This window comes from Anolis carolinensis, chromosome 2, assembly GCF_035594765.1.
Source record: "Anolis carolinensis isolate JA03-04 chromosome 2, rAnoCar3.1.pri, whole genome shotgun sequence".
Taxonomy (NCBI): domain Eukaryota; kingdom Metazoa; phylum Chordata; class Lepidosauria; order Squamata; family Dactyloidae; genus Anolis; species Anolis carolinensis.
Window position 1 is genome coordinate 9,473,665 of NC_085842.1, and position 17,419 is coordinate 9,491,083.

Here is a 17,419-nt window from a genome sequence, read left to right on the forward strand (position 1 = left end):
TCTTCTGACTTCTCCCTCCATAGCTAGTGACATTGATTCATTTGCTATAGACAATTCCTTGCTTAGTGATCATCTATCTCCCACTTCTCCTGGTTTTGGAGAGAAGCAGCACTTCCCCACCTGGACAAGCCTACCCACAATACACCAGGCTGAAGCGGAACGTTAAGACAAAAGGGGTGTGCCTGGATATCTTGAACTCTTAGGAAGTGTTGTCCATAGAAACTATGATCATTGAAATCCCAGATTTCGAGGAGGCATCACCGGGTTTGAATCCCTTATAAAACCTATCTTTTAAAAACTATATGATTGGCAAAGAATGTCGAGGCAACCCAGGGTCAGACCCAAACATTGGTTCCATAAAGAGTGCATAATAGCAAACAAACAGATCTGCTCCCTCTATAATGATTAACTATCCACATCAAACGATCTCCTCCTTATAAAAATTCAAGAGTCTAAACAGCTGCTCCAACTGCTTATGGGCCAAGTCAAGATAACTGGATGGTCATTGTTAGGGGACCTCTTTTTGGTCCATTCTTGAAGATAGAGACAACCTTTGCCTCCTCCAGCCTGCTGGGACTTCTCCTGTTCCCAAAAATGAACAAAGAGGATTGACAGTGGTTCTGGGATTACTGCTGTTAGTTCAATACCCTTGGGTGTAGTTCACCTGGCCCTGGAGACTTGGATTCATTGAGCGTGGCCAGGTATTCCTGGATCACTTCTTTACCCATTTTGGGTTGCATTTTCCCAATTTCTCCATCTTGCTCAGGTAGAATACCCATTTCCTCTTGGGAGAAGACTGAGGCCGTGTTCTAACTCTTCCCTATCCCTGGTTAGCATCTCACCACCTTCTCCAGGCACAGACCCTACTCTTGGCTCATTTCTTCTTCTGACCTCATTTTCTGATTTAGATGGTTAGGCCTTTTCCCGACTTATGCGGTTTACTCGTTTACATTCTTTGGTGATCCCCCTCTTTCCCATTTCCTGTACATGTCCCTTTTCAATCATAGCTCCGTTGAAAGTTCTTTGAACATCCATTCTGCTTTCTTTAGTTTTCTCTTCATTTTTTCCCCCTCCTTGTTGCAAATGTTTGCAATTGTGCCTTCAGTATTCCACTTCTAAGGAAAAGTATTTAATCTTGTCAGTTTCAACCGATGTTTGATAATTAAGTCTGGAACCAAAGGCACCCCGGCAGGCCCAGCCCTCCTCTCCCAGGAATCCTTCTGCTTACCTGACTCAGTCCCACTCCATCGCAAAGGGGGAGAAACGACTGAGGATTCGGCAACAGCATCATTCCAGACCCTGGAGAGAGAGCAAGGGGTGGAAAGCTGGTCACAGAAACAGGCCTCAGATGTGACCATTGCAGTCCTATAAAGAGACCGATGAGGAAACGGCCCTAAGAACACAGGCGCATTCAACAGCCCAAGAAGATGTACAATGTGAGGGTTTAGGACTTTATCTCGCAAGCAGTGCTGTGAGAATGTTCAACTGAAACTAGCACTGGGCTTGGTGTTTCAATTGACTAAAGTGATTCTTTGCTGTCTGTTTGTCTTCCAGCTCAGTTTCAAGACTCATCTTCGCTTAGGGTCCCACCTGGGAAGACACTGAAGGCTCCATTTTCAGTCCTATTGCATGAAAGAAAACTACAAATCAAACTGAAATCACACTGTTAGCAACCCAATGCGTACATATAACAACAACAAAAAGTCCAACAATAATTTAATTTATTTATCATCCCCCTAAAGCATGAAACCCCAAAACTCCCAGAAGAGTTCCTTCTCACCCTGCAAGGCGGCAGCCCCGTCTCCTTCCCGCTTCAGCTCCTTCTGCCTGAGACTCTGGGTGGTGTCTGGTGGAGATTCCTCTGGTGCAGGGACTTCCATGGAGTTATTATTAGGGGCCTGGAAGAGCACAGAGCATTCCAGAAGGAGTTTGGAAAAAGTTCAGAAATATCACAGACCTCTAGACCTTTTTGGAAAGAATAACTCTGAGATGGGAACCTAGTTTGGAACCAATGCCCCCCTCCCCCTCCCATCATTGTCTATGTTCTATCTTGAGCAGAGCATCAACCAAGCTGACGGTAGAGATGGAGGGGCAGAGCAGGTGGGGAGAGAGGCCGAGGGAGCAGGGCCTTGCTCATCCCCCACATCGGTCCCATCTTGGAAGAAAGGCAGGATGTACTTCTAATCTGTCCATCAGTCCCCAGGTTAGTGAAACCCAGAGGGAATGCTCTCACCTGTCCTTCCTGCTCCTTGTCCTCGGCCCGACTCAGGAGGAAGCCTTCCGCCAGGGCCACCGCCTGGGAACAGGTCTCTGCCCCACACTCTCGGACCCAGCTCCCCATCTCTGGGGGCAGGATGCTCAGGAACTGCTCCAGGGTCACCAGGTCCAGCACCTCGGCCTTGGTGTGCTGCTCTGGCTTCAGCCACTGGCGGCACAGATCGTGGAGACGACTGCAAACCCCTCTGGGTCCTTCACCCTCTTGGTAGGAGGACTGCCTGAAGCGCTGGCGCTGTGTGTCCGAGCTGTCAAGGTCCACACTCAGGGACTCATGTCTGGTTCTTTCCCAGGATTCCCCACTGCCCCCAGGTCCTGCTTCAGGCCCACGTGAGTTGGGTCTCTCCATGTTGGAACCACTCTGGTGAAGAACCCAACCGTATCCAAGATGTTTTTCCTCCCTCTTCTTTCTTTCAAGGGAAAGAAATCCCTCCACAGGCTCTACTCCGAAATTCTCAGCCAAAAATCACATTTCCTCTGTGAAAGAAAGGCAGAAAGGTTGTGGGACCAGGCTTTTGAGCAATAGTAGCAGCAGAAATGACAACTATATGATCCAAGGTATAATGACAGACCGCGTTTGGACTTGAAATGTTTATTTATAAAGGTTTGAATGTAATTTAATTTAAATGGAATTTTGAAATGTGATTGTAGTTGTTTGATATATGTGTTTCATATTGTAAGCAGAACCAACTGCTACAGACAAAAAACAAGCCAGCTGGGAAGCTGCATCAATTTCCTCTGAAAGATTTTACAATTGATGAAGAAATTAAAAAACCTATGATTCAGTGGGTGAAAAGTCTAGGCTGAGCAATAAGTCCACGAGAATGGGAAGAGCTCTGGTAAAAATGACTAAAATTTACAAGGAGTCACACAATTAAATAAAATTTCAACAAAATGATACATAGATGGTACATAACTCCAGAAAAACTCTCAAATACACACACACACATGATATGTTGGGACTTGCCCAAATTCTAACGAATTCTGAATAAAAATCCACAGAGACATGGAAACTATTCTAGAGTACAAAATCCCATTAAAACCATAACTTTTTCTACTGGGAAACATCAAGAAAGACTCTTTCTTTATATGACAACAGAAGCAAGAACTGAATACGCAAAACTATGGAAACAACAAGACATGCCAACACCAGAAAACTGGATTACAAAAGGTTTTGAAATGGCCAAATAGGACAAACTAACTTTAGCTGTACAACAAACAAATACACAGAAACTTCCAAGAAGAATGGAAGCCATTCATTGAATTCACAAAGCAAAGGAAGATGGCCACAGCAGGATCTGTTGACTAAAATATTATTAATAGTATACAGTTACATTTTGTACTGTTTCTGAACTCTTTATTCAAGAGACTTTGAATAATTGACCTATCAGCACTCTTTGATTAGAACACAAAAGGTTGCGAGCCTTGTTAATTAGGTATTTTAGAGCGACAACATATATATTAATACATATTTGTGTAGTGTTTAAATAAAAGAAGATAACAATGTAACATAGTGAATTCTTACCCACACAATCCTAATTTACTAACTAATGGAATTGATAGTTTAGATCTATATGGCAGTCCTTATGATATGAAATACATGCAAAGAACTGGAAAAGAAGGCGGGAAGGAGAGTGGATAGCGTGGGAAGGCAAAGTCCTGAGGACAAGAGTACATTTGTTTCTGTCACAGAGGACATTTGGATCTTCCAAAACTTTAGACACTGTCTATAATACTAGGGCTTGGGTTAAAGAGATAAAGAGCTATAACAAAGACAAGGCTTCTCTTCCCCCCTCCACCCCCTTCCTTTTCCTCATGATACAGAAGACATTGATATAGTTCTTTTAAAAAATATAGACACCCCTTGTTATACAGCAGACGCATAATATTCAATATTCAAAACAATTCTACAATACATTTTTGCATCCACTGTTATTTTCACCCATATATATATATATATTATCCCATACCACCGTGTGTCCCCCCCCCCCAAAGCAATTTCTTTGATACCTCATCTGTCCCAAATTTCGTTTCCTCTTGTGGAGGTCATTCTCCATCCCTCCATCTCAGGCCAGGAAGGAAGGAGTGAGAGATGGAGGCGGGACACACAAATAAAGTTGTTGCTGAGGTGTTCCTGCGAGTATCTTTGTAGATCTTAGGAAACTATTTCTTGATTTAAGGCATTGACATGCTGGCTGATATCCAAACAGGGGATGGGCCAGAGATGTCACTGCCTTGGTCCTTTCATTACAGGCTGCTACTTCCCCACAGATGTCAGATGGTGCCATAATAATAATCATAATAATAAATACCATTTCATTTCTAGACTGCCCTCTCTCCCCAGAGGGACTCAACAGTATCATTTCTCCCGTGGTGTGGGGCGCAGACATCCTGTGAGGGTGCGGCATGTCTCATGAAGAGCCACGTCCACTGTTTGAACGTGGTGAGATGTCTTCCCCACTGGGCCTGTGAATTCAGCAGCAGAGGAGCCAAGCGCCTGTCTTTCCAGGGCCTGGTTGGGATCCCCAGGTTGTGCCAGTCAGCTTTTGTACCATGTGATTTCTACCACCCACTTTTGGCTTGAGAGTCAAGCAGGGCTTCTTGTTGATTGCTGTCTTGTATATTGTTCCTGTTTTGTATGGGATCTTTCTGTGAGCCACGCCGAGTCCCCTCTGGGGGAGATGGTGGCAGGATACAAATATTGTTGTTGTTGTTGCTGTTGTTGTTGTCCCTTTGTCTGCATGTCCCTCTGTTGTGAATGTCCATGCCAGCTGATCCCTGGGGGCCCCTCCCTTTCCGAGCGCCCTTCCTTCCTTCCTTCCTTCTCTTGGTCTGTTGACCTCCCTTCCCCAGTCCCTTGCTCTCTCTCTCTCTCTCTCTCTCTCTCTCTCTCTCTCTCTCTCTCTCTCTCTCTCTCTCTCTCTCTCTCTCTCTCTCTCTCCGCAGTCTTGAGGTGGAGGTGAAGGGGAGGCCTGCGGGGCCTGAGGGGAGGCCTTCTGGGAGTTGGAGTCCAAAACCCCGCCCCGGAGGGAGGCCCGGAGCTTGCCCAGGCCTGGCTGAGAGAGAGAGAGAGAGAGAGAGAGAGAGAGAGAGAGAGAGCGGTGGTGGCCTGTGTTCCCAGGGAGAGAACGAGAGAGGAAGGCCCGCCTGGGAGTGGGCCAGGCCCGGGCCCTCCTCGGCCTCCCCTCCCTCCCTCCCTCCCTCCCTCCCTCCCTCCCTTGGGCCTTGGCTCCTCTTGGGCCCTCGGGAGGAGGCCTGGCAACGAGACTCACCAGGACTGACGAGGCGGAGGACGAGGCCGCAGGCTCGGGCTCGGAGAGAAGGAAGGAAGGAAGGAAGGAAGGAAGGAAGGAAGGAAGGAAGGAAGGAAGGAAGGAAGGAAGGAAGGAAGAAGGCAGGCCCCGCCCCTCCCCGCCCCTCCCCCCTCGCTCCCGGCTCAGGCCTCGGCCTTCCCAACGGTCACTCAGCCCGTCACATGACCCGCGGGCGGGAAGGCCAGGGCGAGGCTGCCCGGAGACTGGTGACGCGGAGAGACCAGGCCGATCCCCATTGGCCCATTTCTGGAAGGACCCTTCACGGCCCAAGGGCGAGGGGAGGGGAGGGGGCGTTCCTGCCCGGAGACCGATGACGCGCGAGAGGAAGGCGGGTTCCCATTGGCGGACCGTGAAGCGAAGGGGGGAAGGCGGGGGGGGGGGGGGAGAAGCGCCTAGTTCCCTCAGGCGAAGCCCCGCCTTCCGCCCTTTCCTGTGAGCGCCCTTCGAGGAAGAGGGAGGAGGAGGAGGAGGAGGAGGAGGAGGAGGAGGAGGAGGAGGAGGAGGAGGAGGAGGAGGAGGAGGAGGAGGCCTTTCGGGAGAGAGAGAGAGAGAGAGAGGAGCAGGTCAGGGGCAGCTGGGTGAGGGTTCGGGGTCCCTGCTGACGGGCCTCCCTTCCCCGTCCGGCCTTGGCCTGTCTGTCTGTCCCGGGGAGGCTGCGGCCTGCTCGGCCCTCCAGGCCCTCTGCGCATGCGCCTTCCAAAACGGGGCAGCCAGGTTGCTGACACCCCCCCCCCCCTCCACTGACTGACAGCCTGTCACTGGGCACAAGTCAAAGGGCTGGTGATGGCCTTTCAAGCCCTGGATGGTTCAGGTCCAGACTGTTTGGCTGATCCCATCTCATGGGCTACGCTTTTGGGATGTTGTGTTTTAGAGGCACTGATGTATTAATTCCTTGGGATTGGAATGCCTTTGATTGTATATTGTTGGGATTGGTCCCCATAGAAACCACCCCAAGTCCCCTCGCAGAGATGGCGCGGGATACAAAAATAAAGTTGTTGTTGTTATTATTATTATTTGAAACATAACAAGATGAGTCCACAGCAGACACTCTGCTGGCTGTCTTGGATCACACCTCGGACACTTCCCCAATGTCTAGGACTGTGTGATGTATCGGCGAGTAATGCGTGCCTCTCCCAAGAAGGTGGCCTTCTGCAGCTGGCAGAGGGTAATTTTGTCAGCGCCGATTGTGTTTAAGTGCAGGCCAAGGTTTTTAGCCACTGCACCCACTGGGACCACCTTGACTGGCTTGTGCCAGAGTCCTTGTAATTCGATCTTTAAATTATCATGTCAGCTTTTCTAGTTGTTTCTCCTCAATCCTGCTGTCACCTGGGATGACAATATTGACAGTCCATACTTTTTTTTAACACGATCGTGAGGTCAGGGGTCTTGTGCTCCAAAACCCTGTCTGTCTGAATTCGGAAGTCCCAGAGTAGCTTGACATGTTCATTCTCTGTAACGTTTTCGGGCTTGTGATTCCACCAGTTCTTTGTTGCAGGCAGATGGTATTTGTGGCACAAGTTCCAATTAATCATCTGAGCAACGGTGTTCTGCCTCTGCTTGTAGTCTGTCTGTGCAATCTTTCTGCAGCAGCTGAGGGTGTGATCTATTGTTTCATCTGTTTATTATTATTATTATTATTATTATTATTATTATGGAGCTCCTGATCTGCTGAACTGCTGTTGTTGCTGCTTTGCCCTTTTTGACTGCTTTGTCCTTTTTTGGAAATGGCAACAGACGCATAACCCGGACCCTTCCCTCGGCAGAGAGGGCCGTCCTGCGGAAAGAAGGGCGTCTGCAGGGAGGGATTGGCGGAGGCCATGCAGAAGAAGCTCCAGGCCGAAGTGGAGAAGGACCAGCAGGTGCCAAAAGGTGAGGCGGACTTGGGAGTAGTTTGGGTATCTTTAGCTGAGAGGGAAAGAAAGGCCGAGGGGACAGGAGAGCCAATATGGGGAAGGATGTCCCACTGAGGAGAAAAGGGCAAGTTTTTCCTGCTACTCTGGAGACTAAAATGGAAAGCAGTTGATTCACGTTGTGGGAAAGAAGCTTCCAACTAAACATTGGGAAGCATTTCTGGATGGCAAGAGCAGTTCAGCCGTGGAAGCCTGGTCCCTTCTCAGGAGCCTCCCTTCCCAAGCCTTGGCCTTCCACTTCCGGGGACTCCATGTCCCAGAATCCCTGATCTTGGGCCAAGGCAGCTGAGGCTTCTGGGTGCTAAAGTCCAAGAAATCCCAGAGGAATAGAGTTTGGGAATCCCTGCTCAAGAGAGTGGAGGGAATAATGATAATAATAGTAATAGTAATAACTTTATTTCTAACCCTCCCTCTCTCCCCAAAGGGAATGGCTCTCTTGGACTACAACGCCCAGAAACCCTCCTGGCATGAGGGTTGGAGGAACCTGGGAGTTCTATCCCAAGACAAATATCTCCCAAGTCCTTGAGGAGGAGGCGGGGGAGGGGGAGGCGGCAGCCTTGGCCTAGGACTGAGACACGAGGAATCCCCGAAGCCAGAGGGTTGGGAGAGACCCCAAGGGCCACCCAGCCCCACCACCTTCTGCCAGGCAGGGAAACACAATCCAAATCCTCTCCATCCAGCCTCTGACTAAATCCTCCAAAGAAGGAGCTCCCACCAGACTCTGAGGCAGAGAGTTCCCCTGCTGAACAGCTCTTCTTCTTGCCCTCAGGAAGTCCTTCCTCGTGTTTGGGAGGAATCCCTTTTCTTGCCGTTTGACCTCCTGGCTCCGTTGTCCCTTAGTCTCCAGAGCAGCAGAAAGGAAGCCTTTCCCCCTCCTCTTCCTCACCAATGGGACATCTTTTTGGATTTTGAAACATGCCTGCAGTCAAATCTGGATGACTGACAGAACTTGGAGGACTCTCCTCAAAAATAAAACTTGGCAAGCCTAGCAAACATAGTCACATAGTGTAAATGTACACAGAATAAACACTTCAAACAGCTCAGACCTTATTAAATGGTCAGATGGTGTCCAATTGAGATCAATTCCAGTATCTAGACAGGATTTAATATATCTAGACAATGATACATATCGAGTCGTATTAGTCTTCCTCCTCTCAGTAGGCCAGAGTGCATAGATGTGTTTTTAGTTTGAAGGCAAGGAGGGAGGGGGCAGTTTTTCGTTCTTTTGGGAGGGATTTCCAGAGGAGGGGAGGAGCACGGAGAAGGCCCCCTTTCTCGTTCCCACCAGCCGTGCTTGAGACGGGGGTGGGACCGAGAGCAGGGCCTCCTCCGCAGATCGCAGTGCTCGAGCCGGTTTGTAAACAGGGACGCGATTCTGCAAATAGTCTGCATCTCCGTTTACAAACCGGTTCGAGCACTGCGATCCCAAACTCAACAAGCTCTATGAGGTATGACGAGCCAGATGAGAGCCCGAGTCTCTTCTGGTGTGGGAGAATCAGCCATCTACAAAGATGTTGCCAAGGGGAAGCCGAGCACTTGATGAACCAACATAGCATATTATTTGAGAACACAGAAATGTTGGATTACTCTGACAACTACCATGTCAGACTACACAGAAAAGCCATTGAAATCCACAAGCATGTGGACAATTTCAACAGAAAGGAGAAAACCATGAAATTGAACACAATCTGGCTACGAGTATCAAAAAAGACTCTAAAATCAGTAAATAAAAATCAACACTCAAAAAATGAGAATTGCAGGCATGAAACAATGGGTCAGCTAACACCTCCCAACAAAGGATTCCCCCAGGCAGAAAGCAGGCAGGCTTTAAAAATGAAATTCAGTGTCAATCAAGGTGGCCAGCTGCAACATTCACACTTGCCTCGGGCAGACAAGAGTTCTTTCTCCCACCCTTGTCATTACACAGATATATAAACCCCACGTGCCTAGTTTCCAACAGACCTCCATTATGAAAACGGGTGCCTTTGGGGAGATTGGAATGGAGTGATTTCACCAAAGAAAGACAAACTCTCGGGGAGGGGGATGCAAAGAATATACTGTATATACGCAAGTATAAGCCTCTCCTCCTTTCCCGTGCAGCGCACGCCTTCCTCTCCTCGGCACTCGTCTTTCCCACTTTTCTTTATTCGTATACACACTGCATTTCCCCCAAAATGTATAGTTAAAATAAACTATGGTGATTATTGGAAGAATATATAAGCACATTTACATTGAAGAAGCTTAGAATAATAATTTAATCACAGTTGGAAAGTCTTAAATTGCAGTTGTATGTAAATATTCAAAAACATTTAACCTTCTGATGCCTCCATTAATCTAATGTTATTGCTATCTATTTTTATTTTGAAATGTACCAGTACCTGCTGCATTTCCCACCCCGTCTTATACTTGAGTCAATAGTTTTTCCCAGTTTTTTGTGTTAAATTAGGTGCCTCGGCTTTTACTCGAGTATATACAGTACACAATTTTCAGAAAGACAAAATACTTTCTCTAGAATGGAAAAGATATGGATATCTACCAAACTGAAAACCTGTTCAAAAGACAGAACTCCTACCCAAAACTATCTCAGATCATAATCCAGTGACTCTAGTAATTAAAAAGGAAGTAAAAAATGGCCCTTCCCCATTTCGGCCCATTTCGGCACATGTTGCGCTTTGCCTGGGTTCTATGAATTAGTCTCCAGTGTTAATATTGTATGTTTTATGTTGATTTAACAATTGTTTTTAATGTAATTGATGTTTTTATTGGATAACTGTTTTATTGCTGTGTTTTGATATTTGATTGTTTTATCGGGCAAGGCCCCATGTAAGCCGCCCTGAGTCCCTTCGGGGAGATGGGGCGGGTATAAAAATAAAGTTATTATTATTATTATTAAAAACACTTAGATGGCAGCTGAATGAATCACTACTGCAAAAGGAGGACGTAATTGAGAATTTGAAAGAAAAACTGAAAGAATATTTGGAACTTAATTTAAATCAAGTTACAGATATTCAAACAGTATGGGATGCCAGTACAGCTTATATTAGAGAATACTTTATAAAATGCAACACTGAAATGAGAAAGAATAGACAGAAATATTTTCAGATAATTTCAGATGATATTAAAAAAAGAAGAGCAGTTAAAGAAAAATCCTTTGAATTCAAACATTCTAACTCAGATAAAACTCCTACAAAAGCAATTATTGTGTTACTAGTTAATGAATTGGAAACTAAAATAAAGAATGCAAAAAAAAATATTTTGAATCAGCTAACAAACCAAGGAAATAGTTAGCATATACGTTGAGGAAAGAAAGCCCAAAAATGTAATTGTCAATTCTTTATTTATGTATTTATTTATTTATGACATTTCTACCCCGCCTTTCTCTACCCTGAAGGGGACTTACTGTTAAGATACAACATGAGGATAAAATATTAATATATGATATCAATATTCAACAGGCTTTAAAATATTATTACATTAATTTATATAAGGCTGACCACATATCTCTACAAGACATTGAGAATAATTTAATTCAGCGAAAGACGCCAAAAATAAATGTTCACAGTTCACAGCCTGTTATGCCTTCAGCTTTGCTGCATTGTTGGATTTTAATCGGTAGGGTTGTATTTTATTTTGTGCAGAGTATCTTTGCGCACCGTCCCCTTTGGACCTGAGGAGGGATAGTTTGTTGTTAGGCAAGTGTTAAAGCATTTCTCACCAGGCAATGGGCTCACCCTCTTCCCCTGGGTTTGTTACAGCACGAGACTTGTTTTTCATGTTCCATGAGATCTTTCTCTGTTCAACTCCTGAAGAGATTTTCCCCTCATTTGTCTGCAGGTAACTTCTGAAAAAGCTCTGCAAAGAATACGTTGTGAGAGCTTTGCCCAAGGAGTGCTCTAAGTCTAAAGGGACTTCAAAATACACAGCAATGACAACAAGAAAAAATAAGTAGTAAAAATATATTTCAAGCTACAAACCTATGCAGTTAAGAGGAGGAAATAAGATTGTGCTGAAAAAAGAGAGGCTTGGGAAAGCGAGCAGAAGGCTACAGCAATACAAAGACTGTGCTGCTCAGGAGGTTATATCTGTGAACCCCTGGCATAATATTTGAATTATAAATATAAAAGAATGGCAAGTCCTCTACCTCCCTATCCTAGATCACACACAGGGGAGAAGTTACATCAGTGTCTGGAATGTGGGAAACAATTTGATTGGAAAAATTCTCTTACTGTACATGAACGGACCCACACAGGGGAGAAGCCATATGAATGTGTGGAATGTGGAAAGAGCTTCAGTCGGAGTGACAAATTACGTTCCCATCAAAGGACCCACACAGGGGAGAAACCCTATAAATGCATAGAATGTGGAGAAAGCTTCAGTCGGAGTGACAGTCTACGTTCCCATCAAAGGACCCACACAGGGGAGAAGCCATATAAATGCATGGAATGTGGAGAAAACTTCAGTCACAGTGGCAGTCTACGTTCCCATCAAAGGACCCACACAGGGGAGAAGCCCTCTAAATGCATGGAATGTGGAGAAAACTTCAGTCACAGTGGCAGTCTACGTTCCCATCAAAGGAAGCACACAGGGGAGAAGCCCTATAAATGCATAGAATGTGGAGAAAACTTCAGTCGGAGTGACAGTCTACGTTCCCATCAAAGGAAGCACACAGGGGAGAAGCCATATAAATGCATAGAATGTGGAGAAAGCTTCAGTCAAAGTGGCAGTCTACGTTCCCATCAAAAGACCCACACAGGGGAGAAGCCACATAAATGCGTAGAATGCGGAAAGAGCTTCAGTCACAGTGGCAATCTACGTTCCCATCAAAGGACTCACATAGGGGAGAAGCCATATGAATGTGTGGAATGTGGAAAGAGCTTCAGTCGGAGTGACAAATTACGTTCCCATCAAAGGACCCACACAGGGGAGAAACCCTATAAATGCATAGAATGTGGAGAAAGCTTCAGTCGGAGTGACAGTCTACGTTCCCATCAAAGGATCCACACAGGGGAGAAGCCATATAAATGCATGGAATGTGGAGAAAGCTTCAGTCGGAGAGACAAACTACGTTTCCATCAAAGGACCCACACAGGGGAGAAGCCCTCTAAATGCATGGAATGTGGAGAAAACTTCAGTCACAGTGGCAGTCTACGTTCCCATCAAAGGAAGCACACAGGGGAGAAGCCCTATAAATGCATGGAATGTGGAGAAAACTTCAGTCACAGTGGCAGTCTACGTTCCCATCAAAGGAAGCACACAGGGGAGAAGCCCTATAAATGCATAGAATGTGGAGAAAGCTTCAGTCGGAGTGACAGTCTACGTTCCCATCAAAGGAAGCACACAGGGGAGAAGCCATATAAATGCATAGAATGTGGAGAAAGCTTCAGTCAAAGTGGCAGTCTACGTTCCCATCAAAGGAAGCACACAGGGGAGAAGCCCTATAAATGCATGGAATGTGGAGAAAACTTCAGTCGGAGTGACAGTCTACGTTCCCATCAAAGGACCCACACAGGGGAGAAGCCATATAAATGCATAGAATGTGGAAAGAGCTTCAGTCAGAGTGACAAGCTACGTTCCCATCAAAGGACCCACACTGGGGAGAAGCCATATAAATGCATAGAATGTGGAAAGAGCTTCAGTCAGAGTGACAAGCTACGTTCCCATCAAAGGACCCACACAGGGGAGAAGCCATATAAATGCATAGAATGTGGAAAGAGCTTCAGTCAGAGTGACAGTCTACGTTCCCATCAAAGGACCCACACAGGGGAGAAGCCATATAAATGCATAGAATGTGGAAAGAGTTTCAGTCAGAGTGGACATCTACGTTCCCATCAAAGGACCCACACAGGGGAGAAGCCACATAAATGCCTGGAATGTGGAAAGTGCTTCAGTCAGAGTGACAAGCTACGTTCCCATCAAAAGACCCACACAGGGGAGAAGCCACATAAATGCGTAGAATGCGGAAAGAGCTTCAGTCACAGTGGCAATCTACGTTCTCATCAAAGGACCCACACAGGGGAGAAGCCACATAAATGCATGAAATGTGGAGAAAGCTTCAGTCAGAGTGACAGTCTACGTTCCCATCAAAGGACCCACACAGGGGAGAAGCCATATAAATGCATAGAATGTGGAGAAAGCCTCAGTCAGAGTGTCAGTCTACGTTCCCATCAAAGGACCCACACAGAGGAGAAGTCACCTTAATGCACGGAATAGGAACAGAGCTTTAGAAAAAGTTCAGCATACAGTAGACATCACAGAACTCATGTACCTCTAGAGGAGACGGGCCTTTGAGTTTCCGAATCTATAAAAACACATTGGAAGGAAAGAGGAAGGCCAGCACCTTGCTCTCTCTCCACCATGAATCGGAGTTTGTGTGGCCTTGGTTGACGGCTACTGGGAGCAGGTGTCACTCAGAATGGCAGCAAGCTTGGAAGGGGTTCACCTAACCTCCTCCTCAAAGAGACCCATCGCAGGCTTCTAGGATGATGTGTGAAGGTTTGCTGAAATGAGCAGCAGCAGAGATCTCTGGATTAAAGGGTTCTTAAAAAGAATAGCTCTTTGGTTGCAGATAACGTCGTATCTTCATACTCCTGCCTTATTTCTTGGCTCTTCTGCATTCAATGGCATCAATTGTTTCCCATGCATGTGTACTGTATGTACTGTGATCTGTCCTGAGTCCCTTGGTTGAAATTTTGGGTGCTAGCCCTGTACTTTTAACCCTTTTCTGGACTTTGTTGTATCCTGAATCATTGACTCTAAATTCTGGACTGACGTCTAGGTTTCGTATATGGACTTGGACTTTGTTTGTATCCCTGACTTTCTGGCTTGACTTTGGGACTCTAAATTCGGTTTGTACTCTTGATTTCTTGGTTGTTGTTTTATCAACTCAGCTGAATGAACTCCTGGCATGTGACTGTTGGGACTGTGACCTTGGTTCTTGTTAATTTTCACTCCTGACCTGTATCTGCAGTACTCAACTTGTCTGCAATAATTGGACTCTTGACCTGCACTTGTATTCATTGTTCCTTCAACGGTGTTGCTCCAATTATTTTAGCTCAGTGGCTCCCAACCTTTTTTTTAACTAGGGATCATTTGACAAGGGACCACTCTCCAAAATTAGTACCAGAAGGGTTATAAATCAGTTTTTGGTCAACTTTAGATTTGGTTTGGTTATTTGGAGTGATGATTCAGAAAATTGCATTGGATAGACCACGTCAGCTCTCATTCCTGATATGCCATCCAGTGAGTCGTCATCTGCTCGCCCACAGAAAACCATATTTAATAATCCTGGGACTATCAGAGGGTTTCGCGAGACCAGTCACTCTCATTGTAATGGTGTAGTAACTGTGAGGCTGTGAACCCTATTTTAGTTCTTGCGGACCACTGGTGGTCCATGGACCCCAGGTTGGGAACCACTGTTTTAGCTGGACTGAAGACTTTAGTTTTCCTATAAAATAATATGGTCTTGGCTTGTCTTGTGTTTGTTTAATAAACCTCAGACTTTATACCGAGAGAGCCCTGGAACATGAGACCATCAGCCTTGCTTTGTGTGTACTTATCCCTGTGTAGAGTGAAACCCTTTCTGGATATGAGACTGTTCAATCCCCACCTTTGGCAAAGAGTCCATTAGGACACACAGTATCCTTATAATAATAATAATAATAATAACTTTATTTTTATACCCCGCCTCTATCTCCCCGAAGGGGACTCAGGGCGGCTTACATGGGGCCAAGCCCGAATAAAAACAGTAGCAGTATAAAACACAGCAATAGACAACAACTTGCACAATAAAAAAAAAAAAAAAATAAAATAAAACATTAGCCAATAAAAAACAAGAACTAATAAAAACATGGATTAAAACTGAGAGATTGTAAAAGTAGACTGGGTAAGGTGCACCATATAAATATTGTAGACACGAGGTGACTGATAAAGTGCTGCAAATTCTGGAAGTGCAAATTGGGATGGGAATAGACCCTGTGTCTATATCGAGTTGACAAAGGTAAAAGGTGCAAACCGGTACAAGAATGGTCACAGATACAGGTTGCTTCTGGATGAGCAATCTTTATCTAAAGGCTTGAGTAAAGAGCCAGGTTTTCAAGCTCTTTCTGAATGCTACCAGGGTGGGGGCTTGCCTGATTTCCCTGGGGAGCGAGTTCCAGAGCCGGGGGGCCACCACGGAGAAGGCCCTCTCTCTCGTCCCCACCAACCGTGCTTGTGACGGAGGTGGGAGCGAGAGGAGGGCCTCCCCCGACGAACGAAGAGATCGTGCAGGTTCGTAGGGCGAGAGGCGATCACTAAGGTAGGAGGGTCCCAAACCGTTCAGGGCTTTGTAGGTGATCACGTGCACCTTGAATTGGGTCCGGAAGGTGAACGGCAGCCAGTGGAGCTCCTTAAGCAGGAGGGTTGACCGCTCCCTATAATTTGCTCCAGTTAGAAGCAAGGCTGCCGAACGTTGAACTAGTTGGAGTTTCCGGGCCGTCTTCAAGGGCAGCCCCACGTAGAGTGCATTGCAATAGTCCAGTCTAGAGGTAACTAAGGCATGGACCACCGTGGCCAGATCAGACTTCACGAGGTAAGGTCGCAGTTGGCGCACAAGTTTCAATTGTGCAAAGGCCCTCCCGGCCACGGCCGACACCTGAGCATCAAGCGTCAGTGCTGAGTCCAGGAGGACCCCCAAACTGCGGACCTGCGCCTTCAGGGGGAGTGCGACCCCGTCAAGCACAGGTAGCCACCCAATACCCCGATCGGACATACGACTGACCTGGAGGACCTCTGTCTTGTCGGGATTAAGCTTCAGCTTATTCGCCCTCATCCAGCCCATCACAGCTGCCAAGCACTGGTTCAGTATCTGGGGGGCTTCCTTGGAGTTCGGTGGAAAGGAGTAGTAGAGTTGAGTGTCATCTGCGTAGAGATGGCACCGAACTCCAAAACTCCGGATGACCTCTCCCAGTGGTTTCATGTAGATGTTAAAAAGCATGGGGGACAGAATGGAACCTTGCGGGACCCCACAGGTCAAAGGCCAGGGGTCTGAGCAGGTGTCCCCCAGCTTCACCAACTGGGAACGGCCCTCCAGGAAGGACTGAAGCCACGACAGAGCCATGCCCCCAAGGCCCATCCCGGAGAGCCGTCCCAGAAGGATACCATGGTCGATGGTATCGAAAGCCGCTGAGATGTCCAAGAGAACCAGCAGGGTCACACTCCCCCTGTCCAGCTCCCTGCGGAGGTCATCCACCAAGGCGACCAAAGCCGTCTCAGTACTGTGCCCAGGTCTAAAGCCAGACTGCGATGGGTCCAGAAAATCGGTGTCATCCAGGAAACCCTGGAGCTGCGAGGCAACCACCCGCTCCAGGACCTTGCCCAAGAAAGGGAGGTTCGAGATTGGTCTGTAGTTGTTTAGAATGGCCGAATCAAGGGAGGCCTTCTTCAATATAGGCCTCACTATGGCCTGTTTGAGGACAGATGGAAATTTGCCTTGATCCAAAGAGGCATTAATTATCATCACAAACCACTCTACCAACCCTCCTCTGGCCGGCGTTGGTCTCCTTCCCCAACTGCAGAGAATGGAAGACAAAAAATGACTACAACGACTGATGAAGATTCATGAATCCGTTGAGATGGACATATTAACTACATTGATGAAGTATAGAACCGCATTGAAAGGAAATAAGAGTAAATAGAGATACAAATCATATAGTGAGTGAGTTTTGTAAATTAGCGTTTGATGTCAGTTAGTTTTGTTCTTATTGTCCAAGGTGTGTGTCCTTGTTCCCTTTATATTTGTTAAATAGTCTTTTTTTAAAAAAATGTACCAAAATTATTATTTGTATAAAATATTGTTTTTAAATACCAAAATTGTAATTTGTGTAAACATGCTTTGATTTGTTTTTCTTCTTTAGTCTTTGAATAAATATTGTTTTTTAAAAA

General features: G+C 46.3%; 2 protein-coding genes across 10 annotated transcripts in view; one reads left to right on the forward strand and one right to left on the reverse strand.

The window, feature by feature from the left end:
• The window catches only part of LOC134296910 (zinc finger protein 658B-like), a 152,438-nt gene extending 135,019 nt beyond the window's left edge, over positions 1 to 17,419 (forward strand). For 5 of the 6 annotated variants that reach the window (XM_062973047.1, XM_062973045.1, XM_062973046.1 and 2 more), the window contains 2 exons: positions 7,323 to 7,457; positions 11,333 to 17,419. In XM_062973047.1, the coding sequence (XP_062829117.1) occupies positions 11,624 to 13,696 (2,073 nt within the window). In that variant the 5' untranslated portion in view covers positions 7,323 to 7,457; positions 11,333 to 11,623 and the 3' untranslated portion in view covers positions 13,697 to 17,419. Of the gene's footprint in view, positions 1 to 6,082; positions 6,152 to 7,322; positions 7,458 to 11,332 lie in introns of those variants that run through there. The other variant, XM_062973048.1, reaches the window with a different exon arrangement.
• On the reverse strand, positions 1,205 to 5,865 carry LOC134296969 (zinc finger protein 24-like). 4 transcript variants are annotated; one of them, XM_062973185.1, is made up of 3 exons: positions 5,547 to 5,865; positions 2,234 to 2,751; positions 1,205 to 1,898 (listed from the first exon to the last, which is right to left on the reverse strand). In XM_062973185.1, the coding sequence occupies exons 2-3, from the start codon at positions 2,621 to 2,623 to the stop codon at positions 1,737 to 1,739; spliced, it is 552 nt and encodes a 183-aa protein (XP_062829255.1). In that variant the 5' UTR covers positions 2,624 to 2,751; positions 5,547 to 5,865; the 3' UTR covers positions 1,205 to 1,736. The 4 variants fall into 4 exon arrangements, with proteins under 4 accessions (XP_062829255.1, XP_062829254.1, XP_062829256.1 ...); XM_062973184.1 differs by lacking the exon at positions 5,547 to 5,865 and adding an exon at positions 4,587 to 5,498; XM_062973186.1 differs by lacking the exon at positions 5,547 to 5,865 and adding an exon at positions 4,285 to 4,567.